General features: G+C 36.6%; 1 protein-coding gene across 1 annotated transcript; it reads left to right on the forward strand.

The window, feature by feature from the left end:
• Positions 1–956: 956 nt before the first annotated feature.
• LOC104877834 (uncharacterized) lies at positions 957–10,856 on the forward strand. Its single transcript, XM_010647016.3, has 6 exons — positions 957–1,332; positions 8,196–8,282; positions 8,515–8,634; positions 8,733–9,086; positions 9,515–9,978; positions 10,078–10,856. The coding sequence occupies exons 3-6, from the start codon at positions 8,520–8,522 to the stop codon at positions 10,681–10,683; spliced, it is 1,539 nt and encodes a 512-aa protein (XP_010645318.2). The 5' UTR covers positions 957–1,332; positions 8,196–8,282; positions 8,515–8,519; the 3' UTR covers positions 10,684–10,856.
• The last annotated feature ends 500 nt before the right edge of the window (positions 10,857–11,356 follow it).

The following is an 11,356-nucleotide window of genomic DNA, read 5'->3' on the forward strand; positions in this document are numbered from 1 at the left end:
TCTCTACTAAACAGAAGATTTCTTTTTCAAGCAGAAAAAACTTCATTCCATATAAATTAAAAGACTTATATAGCATAGACTTGGAACAACCCTCCAAGCAGAGGCTTTCAAAGCACCTTACTTACATTCTCAACACCAAACTAAGTGAATGCCAAGAATTACAGGGTTCAAAATCTCGGTCGATACCGGACGACTCGGCCGAGTCGTATCCGCCTCGACCATGGCCGGTATCGGATCGATACCCGAGTTGGATATTTTGTCGAACAAACTCGGTTGAATTGAAAGAGTGAATCCCATGGAAACGTTGAGACAACTCCAAGATCATGTTGAGACTAAGCTATTTGGGTTATTGGTAATGGAAAAAAAAGTAATATTGGAGTAGAAATGGTGGAGAAGATGAGAGGATCAAAACCCACGACAATGAAAAATACAGATTACAGAGATGGACTGCATATTGTAGTCGCCGATCAGATCCCCCAAGTTCTTGCCGAAGATGGAACTGAGCGACATGAGGAGGAGGCAGAGTCTCTAGAATCCAGCACCGCTGTTATTGACGGAGAACGACGGTGAGGTGGCCGATGGAAGTGAGAGAAGAGAGAAAGTGGGCCTGCGGAGGAGCTAGTTGTGGGGAGAAATGGGTGTTTGACCGGTCAATGGTGGTTATAAGTATTTAAAAGATGTGGATTTGGGTTTTTTTTTTTGATAAATAGGTGAGGATTTAGGTTTTAAATAATATGTATTTGTGTAGACCCCCATTTTGGGAGTCATTCTGCAGCTTGCTTTTAGCCAAGTGTCACCATCTAGGGAAAGCCACGTGACACATTTTGACTAGCTGCTAGAGAATCACAATAGTGGACTTGGAGGAGCAATCAGGGGTTGACACCTGTAAAGGTGATTCTGAGAAAATCTGCTGGCCGTTAGTGCAAGCTGGGAGGAGCGTATGAGGGAAGGTCTGGCAGAGTGGAGGGAGGTACCTGGGCTGCTGGCAGGAGCTCTCTGAGCAGGCCATTAGAGATATTTTGGAAAACGAGTTGTGGTAGAGGGAGGTTTTTCAAGCTGTTATAGAGAGGGAGAGAGTTTTGGACCAGGGGGAGAAAAAGAAAAAGGAAAAATCAGAGGGAGGATAGCAGAGCTTGAGAGTTGAGAGAGGGAAGCTAAGAAAAACAGAGCAGAGAGCTTTAGTGAGAGAAGGGAGATTCTTGGAGCTTCGAGGAAGGATGGTTTAGCTTAGAGGAGGAGGATGATTGAACGAGAGGAAAAAGGGGAGCATAGCAGAAGAAGAGAGGGGTCGGTTTGCTCATTTCTGCTAGAAAGGAGCTCTCCCAAGTGCGGGTATGGTGGATTTTCAGTTCATATTTTCCTATTACATTGTTTTTCATGGTTTTCCTATGTGTTTAACCCTCATTCACTATTTAGATATACTTGCCCTGCTAATATCTCATTGTCTTGGGTTTCATTTGAAGCTACCACGTACATGGATTGTATGAATTGATTTAATCTTCTCTTTCATCCCCCTCGTTTGGAGCCAATAGATTGATCTTGAGATGAGACTACATGAGTTCTCTATCTTTCATGATTATTATTTTCTTCTATTTTTTTCTTTCTTTCTTCTCTTTCACTATTTGTTGTTGCTCAAAGAGATGCTTTGTTTCTTCGTAACTGTTTCATCAATACCTTGCATGAGGTGAGATTTATGAAAGGGGATACCACCTAATGCTTGGCTCATTCTGTTTGCTTTATCACGGGTACATTGTATCTCGTTGCTTTTCCTCCTCCATTTCTGGTATTTTAATCTATATCTTGGCTTCTGGTTCACATTTCTGGATTTATTTTGGACTCTTGGTTTTGTAATCTGATTTGTGCTTGAGAGAAGAAGCCCTTGGGGGCATGAATGACAATGAGTGGAACATTCAAGTTCTGTAAGTTGTCGGATTCAACAATAACCCCTGGCTTCAGAAAAATGGAGTTTCGCGACGCGTCTATCATTGCTTGCCTGCTGAGAAACTACTTGAGCCAGTTTGTAGCTGCACCAGATTTTGATGAGCGTGATGTGGAGCACCTTGCTTTTCCTAACTGAAAACACGGTGGAAAATTATATGGCTGGTGAACGGTGCACATATCATTGCAAAGCAGAAGAATTATGATGTTTTCAATGCATTGGAGGCCATGCGAAATGAAACTTTTCTCAAGGAATTGATATTTGGACCGAAGAAAATGACAGATATCTTCATCATTGGCTCCTATTGATGCTGGAGAGGAGATTGACATGAGAAGTGCTCAAGCTCAGATTGATCTTGCAAGTGGAAGACTATGGCCCTAGTTGTTGCGTTTCAAACAAGAGGGATTTCTACTCGGTGCTGGGAGCCCTTCAGGCTCAGATGTGCATGTTTCTTCCAGTAGCATTGTGCAAGGGCATGCATACTCATTATTGCAGGTGGTTTTGTCCGCGCTCAGGCAGATGCCGACAGGAGACACTTGAATTTGTTGGTAGCGTCTAAGTCTTCAAAGGATGTCCGTGTGGCTGACTATTTTATAGGCAGTGCTTCAGAACATGGAAAAAGTTTGATGAAAAACCAAAGGTATGTAAATCACTTGGCGGATACTAAACAAAGCATAGAAAATGCTGCCGAGGAGAGCACAAAGGTGAGTAACCTTCTCGTCCGTGGAAGCTTGTCCACAGATGAGGACTTCCGACTAAACTGGGCCACTCTTGGTGCTGGTTCTTACATTCTCTGGATGCTGGTGATGGTTCCGACGGGTTCGGCAGTGGCAGCAGCGGGAGCAACTTGCTCCGGTTCTACACCGATGACGCTCCGGGCTTGAAAATTACTCCGATGGTGGTTCTTGTGACGAGCCTTTGGTTTATTGGCTTCGTCATCGCTCTTCATGTCTTCGGTGAAATCTATCGCCATAGAATCTGGTGGAGTGGCTTGATCAAGGGTATGATGTTTTCCTTGGAAATTTTCGTGGCTTGGTTTCTAGGGAACATGTCGACAAGAAAATTTCTTCAAGAGAGTACTGGCGATACTCCATCAATGAACACGGGATTGAGGACATACCTGCAATGATAGAGATGATTCATCAAATAAAGACTTCAGAGTTGAAGGGTAGCAAACCTGATCCTAAGGAAGAAACTAATGATGATCCTGAAATTCATGGCATCCTTGTTCATTTGCCTTTACCTTCTCATATGACGAGCACCCTATGGAAGTAGACTAAACATTCCGCAGGCCAGCTGCCTGACCAATCTCTATGTGAGACCCGGGCTCCATTGCTACGTTGGTGATTCCCTTATAAAGAAAGAGACCCATCTGTAATTCAAGCCTTGTGTAAGTCAGTTGTGCATAGCAAGGACCACAGGTAGAAGAAGTTGGAGAGGAAAGGTTATGATTTCTTCAGACCCCTATCAGTGATACCTACAGATGGCTATCCCACTTGTGCACTGGACCCACAAGCATGACCCGTTTTGCATGGCCACCTTTAAGCCACGCGTCCTCTCTTCCCCTTGTTTATTTATTTCTTTATTTACTAATTTTTTTTATTTCTTCATCTTTTATTTTAAAATAGATTCCTAAACTCTAGTTTGCAAATAATTTTCTTTCAAATTCCTTTTTTTTTTCTTTTCAAATAATTATATCTCTTTAATTTTTCATCCTTAGTTTTTTTTGTTTAGGTTCCAAAAATCCACTTTTCAATAAAATTTGGCCGCCATTTTCTTTTCGGCGAGCCACTTTTGAATTTTTCATCATTTTAAAACGTTTTAAAATAAACGTGAATTTAAATTCCGTAATTCCGTAATTCCGAATAATGGAATATATGGAATTAATTCATGCAAAAATAAACGGGCTTTGGTGGGGGCCCTACATCAAATAAATTTGCTTTAAAATAAAAATGAATTTTGAATGAAATATCATGCGTGCTATTGGTGCTTCTTTATCTGTTTTGGTGACATGAGTGACATACTTTATGTTCATTACTATGCACTAATCCCATTTTGTGATAGCGCGTTGCCGTTTGCTGATCAGGTACGCATCCACTTCCACTTCAGTTATCCTCTATTGCATATTCTGATACTCATATGTGCATGATTGATTCGAGTATTTATTGATTTTCTCATTGATTGTCATGTCAGCTTCACCTCATTAGTAGAGACCCGACTTAGGGACTTAGAGGGGTGCTACGGTCTTTACCGTACCTTCCCGATAAGTAACCTGACCCCCGAACCCGATCCGGTTTTCGTAGATCACCTTTTCCAAAATAAGGAGTCACACTTAGGATTTTCTTTCTTATTTTGTTTACCCTTTAAAAATAAAACAAAAATAAGTGGCGACTCCAAGTCATTTTCAAATAATCAATAAAAATCAATTTTTCAAATAAAAATCGAGCTCGCCATCGAGTGGGAAACGCATGAGCCGAAATGCGGGGTCCACAATTTGTTTTTTAAGTAGATAATGAGTATTTGGTGGGAATTTGAGTTTTAAATAATTTGATGAAAATTATAATGATAAAAAATTAATAATGAACATTAGACTTATATCAAATAAATAGGAAATGAATATTTATATAAAAATTCAAATTAATGAATATATTTATAAGAAAAATTATATTTATTTTTTTAAAGATGAATCATGGTTTTATTTTTTTTTTAAAAAAATCAAAATATTTAATTTAAACAATTTTTTATAAAAAAAAAAATACTTTTTATTATTTTCATCTTCAACAAAAAACATTTATTATCAAGTGATTAAATTAAAATATTTTTAGAGATTTTTAATATTATTTTAAATCATCCCAAAAGTATGCTTTTATTATAATTTGAATAATTATAATATAATAGAAATTTATTTTATTAATTTTTCACTTTACTTATTTGTATTTAATTTTTTAAATAATTTTCATAATTTTTTAAAATTATTTTAAGCTCTAAAATTAGAATTTTTTGATTATCATCCGATACCGATCCGAGATACCGAGACAGATGTGCCTCAAGACCAGGGTTCAAAATCTCGGTCGATACCAGACTCGGCCGAGTCGTATCCGCCTCGACCATGGCCGGTACCGGACCGATACCCGAGTTGGATATTTTGTCGAACAAACTCGGTTGAATTGAAAGAGTGAATCCCATGGAAACGTTGAGACAACTCCAAGATCATGTTGAGACTAAGCTATTTGGGTTATTGGTAATGGAAAAAAAAGGTAATATTGGAGTAGAAATGGTGGAGAAGATGAGAGGATCAAAACCCACGAAAATGAAAAATACAGATTACAGAGATGGACTGCATCTTGTAGTCGCCGGTTAGATCCCCCAAGTTCTTGCCGGAGATGGAACTGAGCGACATGAGGAGGAGGCAGAGTCGCCGGAATCCAGCACTGCTATTATTGACAGAGAACGACGGTGAGGTGGCCAATGGAAGTGGGAGAAGAGAGAAAGTGGGCTTGTGGAGGAGCTAGTTGTGGGGAGAAATGGGTGTTTGACCGGTCAATGGTGGTTATGAGTATTTAACAGATGTGGATTTGGGTTTTTTTTTTTTTTTTTTGATAAATAGGTGAGGATTTAGGTTTTAAATAATATGTATTTGTTTTTTAAGTAGATAATGAGTATTTGGTGGGAATTTGAGTTTTAAATAATTTGATGAAAATTATAATGATAAAAAATTAATAATGAATATTAGACTTATATCAAATAAATAGGAAATGAATATTTATATAAAAATTCAAATTAATGAATATATTTTATAAGAAAAATTATATTTATTTTTAAAAAAATGAATCATGGTTTTATTTTTTTAATAGTTAAATTTTTTTTTAAAAAAAAATTCAAAATATTTAATTTAAACAGTTTTTTATAAAAAAAAATACTTTTTATTATTTTCATCTTCAACAAGAAACATTTATTATCAAGTGATTAAATTAAAATATTTTTAGAGATTTTTAATATTATTTAAAATCATCCCAAAAGTATGCTTTTATTATAATTTGAATAATTATAATATAATAGAAGTTTCTTTTATTAATTTTTCACTCTACTTATTTGTATTTAAATTTTTAAATAATTTTCATAATTTTTTGAAATTATTTTAAGCTCTTAAATTAGAATTTTTTGCGTATCATCCGATACCGATTCGAGATACCTAGATAGATGTGCCTCAAGACCAGGGTTCAAAATCTCGGTCAACACCGGTACGACTCGGCCGAGTCGTATCCGCCTCGACCATGGCCGGTACCGGACCGATACCTGAGTTGGATATTTTGTCGAACAAACTCGATTGAATTGAAAGAGTGAATCCCATGGAAACGTTGAGACAACTCCAAGATCATGTTGAGACTAAGCTATTTGGGTTATTGGTAATGGAAAAAAAAGGTAATATTGGAGTAGAAATGGTGGAGAAGATGAGAGGATCAAAACCCACGAAAATGAAAAATACAGATTACAGAGATGGACTGCATCTTGTAGTCGCCGGTCAGATCCCCCAAGTTCTTGCCGGAAATGGAACTGAGCGACATGAGGAGGAGGCAGAGTCGTCGGAATCCAACACCGCTATTATTGACAGAGAACGACGGTGAGGTGGCTGATGGAAGTGGGAGAAGAGAGAAAGTGGGCCTGCGGAGGAGCTAGTTGTGGGGAGAAATGGGTGTTTGACCGGTCAATGGTGGTTATGAGTATTTAATAGATGTGGATTTGAGTTTTTTTTTTTTTTTGATAAATAGGTGAGGATTTAGGTTTTAAATAATATGTATTTGTTTTTTAAGTAGATAATGAGTATTTGGTGGGAATTTGAGTTTTAAATAATTTGATGAAAATTATAATGATAAAAAATTAATAATGAATATTAGACTTATATCAAATAAATAGGAAATGAATATTTATATAAAAATTCAAATTAATGAATATATTTTATAAGAAAAATTATATTTATTTTTTTAAAGATGAATCATGGTTTTATTTTTTTAATAATTAATTTTTTTAAAAAAATTCAAAATATTTAATTTAAACAATTTTTTATAAAAAAAAATACTTTTTATTATTTTCATCTTCAACACGAAACATTTATTATCAAGTGATTAAATTAAAATATTTTTAGAGATTTTTAATATTATTTAAAATCATCCCAAAAGTATGCTTTTATTATAATTTGAATAATTATAATATAATAGAAGTTTATTTTATTAATTTTTCACTCTACTTATTTGTATTTAAATTTTTAAATAATTTTCATAATTTTTTAAAATTAGTTTAAGCTCTTAAATTAGAATTTTTTTGTGTATCACCCGATACCGATCCGAGATACCGAGACAGATGTGCCTCAAGACCTCCCGAGTCAATGACCGATACCGCGACTTTGAACTATGCCAAGAAGTTTTCTAGTTGAAAAATAAATGACATCTTAAAGAGCTTATGGTAGGACTGAAATTTAACCTAGGAATTTCAGGAAAGTAAGAAAAGGAGGTACAACTAGGAATTCCCAAGTGACTTGAATGAGGCTGAACCATTTTACCAAAAATTTAATAGATGAACACCAGCTTTGCTCCAAAAGATTTCTCAAAATCTGGTTCTAATTTTGCTGAAGCTTAGGAAATTACTGTGAAAATTTGAAGCCCCTTTGACTCTGATTCTTGGGCCATGTAGAAAGACACTCCCGTGTCAGTGAGAGTGTGAGAATGGGAGAAAATTACACCAACCCTTGTGAGTTTTTAAGTTGTCAATAGCCATGTAGAAGGACACTCCTTTGTCGAATGATTAGTTAAAGACTGAATAGAGGGGCCTTTCTGTCCAGAGCCGGAGTCTATGCCTTTGTCTAAGCCTTTGCCTTGGTAGTCCAATGGTTAGGATAATTTCCATCCAGAACTTAGTCGCTGAGGCCTCCGTTGATTGTGTACGAACAAAATATGAGTCCAAAGGCAGAGTAAGAAAGGTTTAACTAATGGAGATATTAACTCTTCCGAGAACCAGTAACGTGGAAACCATGTCAAACCATGACCAATCAATATGTGAGTGCGTGTGATAACAGGAGAAAATTTCACCAACCCCTTGTGAGTTTTTAAGTTGTCAATAGGGAAAACAATTAATCCTCAATATGGCATCTGAAATCTTCCCACCACTCCCCCAAGAGGAACTTTACATATATAAAAAAGGCATGTCTACCATTGTCAGCTCTTTATATGATTTGTTCTCATATATTTTCTGGCCCTTTCAGTATCTAGAACCAGTACCAAGAACCAGCCAACGGCTAAGGCAGAGAACCGTCAACAGCACATTGAAGAAGGGCAATGTAGCATCCGAGGTGAAGGATTCCCAAGTTCTACTTTTTTCAATCAAATTGATAATTAATCATAAACTCAATTAATATGGATTGAATTTAACAAATATATGGTCTGCATATGCATTGTCAAGAACAATTCATTAACATTTTCAAGCATTATGAAATAGTATTCTATACAAAATTCATTCATGAAATATTTTCAATTTCTTCTGCTTGATGAAATGCAATATCCTTACTCAACCTCCTTTTATAGTTGGCATGAAGGAAGAAGGAATGATGCTGGGGAGGCAATATCCACCAAATTATGATACTTGCTTCAATTTCATTAAGCTTCTAATCAAAGCAATGCTGAGTATCCTAGTTTTGGGGCTGGGTAGGAAATGACATTACCTTCCAAGCCATCTATTTTATTAATACTAGAAACAATATAGGTGGAAGGATTAATATTTTTGTTTTATACATGGTTGACAGGGCCAAATTATAGAGACAAGATACGCAAGAAGAAAGAGAGTAACATTTGGGCTGCTAAGGTGATGAACATCTTACTTGAGAAGACTAAAAGATATGAGTATGATACAACTGGAAAGAATCCCAGGTACGAGGAAAGGCAAATGCCTTATGGTACAAAAAAGGAGGAAGAAAAAGAGAAGACACAAGATTCAGATACCCTTTTGCCACCCCAAATACCTGACGAAGGTAAGTTCTCCACACAAAATGAGGAAGGAATAGAGAAGATACAAGTATCACTTACCATTTTGCCATGCAAAAGGCTTGAGGAAGGTACTTCCAAGACAAACAGGGGACAGCAGGAAAGGTCGGAGGAAGGTAAGTTCTCCTTTTAAAATATATATATATATATATATATATATATATATAGAGAGAGAGAGAGAGAGAGAGAGAGAGTGAAAACAGCCAATTTGAAAGGGAAAATAACAGGGGTTGTTTCCTAAACATTCACTGAGCTCAGAACATATCTTATTTTGGGTCATTTATTGCTTCAACCAGTGCTTGGTTTAGTTTGGTGGAGTGAATAATATTTGTAGTCTTGTGATCTTGAAAAGAGAAGTAGCTTTTTGTCCAGTATCCATGGCCTCCACTCTGACAGTAATTCAAGGACTGAATATATATCACATACAAAAGTGACGCATAGAAATGAGTCCAAATCTTCAATATTTGATCTCTAGGCACTAACTGAGTTCAGAGACAATCCAATGCCCTATAATGATCTTTTTCAATTTTCAACCTTGTAACAGATCCCAATTGGGCTCTACTGCTCAGAATTGGTAAAGCCGGCCTCTCTGCTGATCCAATAATTGTAGCAGGTAAAGCTGCCAAAAAATTGGATGATAAGCTTCATGAGCTCGATTTGGAAACCAAGAAGAAAAATGAAGAGGTGGAAAGGTTACCGACGCCCATATTAATGGCGGCAAAGAATGGTATAAGTGAAATGGTGGAGAGCATCCTTAACTTTCACCCCAAGGCCATTCATGATATTGACTCAGAGAAGAAGAATCTGGTGCTATTGGCTGTGGAGAATAGGCATCCCCATGTGTTTCAGCTCTTACTGAAGAAAAAAATTCTGAAAGACACTGTATTTGGTGCAGTGGATAATAATGGGAATAGCGCATTGCATCTTGCCGCAATGTTTAGAGGCGATCATCCTTGGCCTATACCTGGTGCTGCATTGCAAATGCAATGGGAAGTCAAGTGGTACCAGGTATGAGAAATCAAATTCTTTTCTTCTATATATAGACCTTAAATATAGACCTTGGCTCACTTTTTAAGTACTTTGTTTTTTTTGCTGCATTTATGGCAGTATGTGAAGCAATCCATGCCCCCAAATTTCTTCCCTATCCACAACAAAAAAAAGGAGTCTGCGAAGCAGATTTTCACACGTGAACACCAAGATCTGGTGAAAATGGGTGGAGAATGGCTGACTAGCACCGCTACTTCATGCTCGGTGGTGGCTACGCTCATTGCAACCGTGGCCTTCGCCACATCTACAGCGGTACCAGGCGGCACCAAGGAAGGGAGCGGAAAACCTATTCTTGAGCAGCAGCCAGCCTTTCATATCTTTGCTATTTCATCACTCATTGCTCTTTGCTTTTCAGTCACCTCCACTGTCATGTTTCTTGCCATTCTCACATCTAGGCGTCAGGAAAAAGATTTTGCCCAAGATTTGCCGAGAAAGCTTTTGCTAGGACTAACTTCACTTTTCATATCCATATTGTCTATCTTGGTCACTTTCTGCGCAAGCCACTTCTTTGTGCTCAGAGACGAATTCAGAATTGCTGCATTGCCAGTATATGCTGTGACGTGCCTGCCAGCAACATTTTTTGCTGTTGCCCAGCTACCATTATACCTTGATCTCATATGGGCTACTTTTAGCAAGGTGCCACAAGCTTGTTTGGATGATACATAGGGTTTCATGATTTTTAATTTCTATTCCTTATCTCATATGGTGATTTTTCCCCCTGTTTCGTTGATTCCTAGGATAGCCATCCTTTTGATGGTCAGGAGTTTGGTTCCAGTTTCTTTTCTGTGGTCTCGCTTTGTTCATTGAAACTTCACAAATGAAATTGACATTATTCTGCTTTGTTGCCCATAATTCTAAGCTTCAGCATAATAATTTGGCATGCTCTTTTGACTCAGGAGAGGGTAATCAAGAAATCTAATAAAACTTAGTAGACCATTTTGATTACAATATAATGTTTGATCAATTATATATATATATATCTAGAAATAAGATTATTTATAAAATAAAATTTAGAAAAAATAGCACCAGTACAAGCAATGTCAATTAAGAGTTCATTTAACGGTGATTTAGAAAGCATTTATAACATTTATAACACTTAAAATTTTTTATCTTTCAAGAATTAGAAAGGTTAAAAACACTTTTTGAAATAATTGTCAAACACACTCTAAATTGAATAAACTTACAAAAATTATTAATGAATAGACATGACATACATAACTTTGATCTTATGGAAAGAAAAACATCGTTAAATCCCAAACTAGAAAACCCATATACCAAATTGAATAATTTCTTATATATATTAAAGATGAAGAAAAGCAATCATTTCATCTCATTTACA

The sequence above is a fragment of the Vitis vinifera genome, chromosome 7 (assembly GCF_030704535.1).
Source record: "Vitis vinifera cultivar Pinot Noir 40024 chromosome 7, ASM3070453v1".
Lineage (NCBI taxonomy): Eukaryota > Viridiplantae > Streptophyta > Magnoliopsida > Vitales > Vitaceae > Vitis > Vitis vinifera.

Bases quoted from the DNA above. Each gene is read 5' to 3' on its own strand.
- LOC104877834 (XM_010647016.3), top strand. From the start codon at position 8,520: ATGAAGGAAGAAGGAATGATGCTGGGGAGGCAATATCCACCAAATTAT. The intron at 8,635-8,732 runs GTAGGAAATGAC...CATGGTTGACAG, and splicing joins TATCCTAGTTTTGGGGCTGG to GGCCAAATTATAGAGACAAG. The intron at 9,979-10,077 runs GTATGAGAAATC...CATTTATGGCAG, and splicing joins GGGAAGTCAAGTGGTACCAG to TATGTGAAGCAATCCATGCC.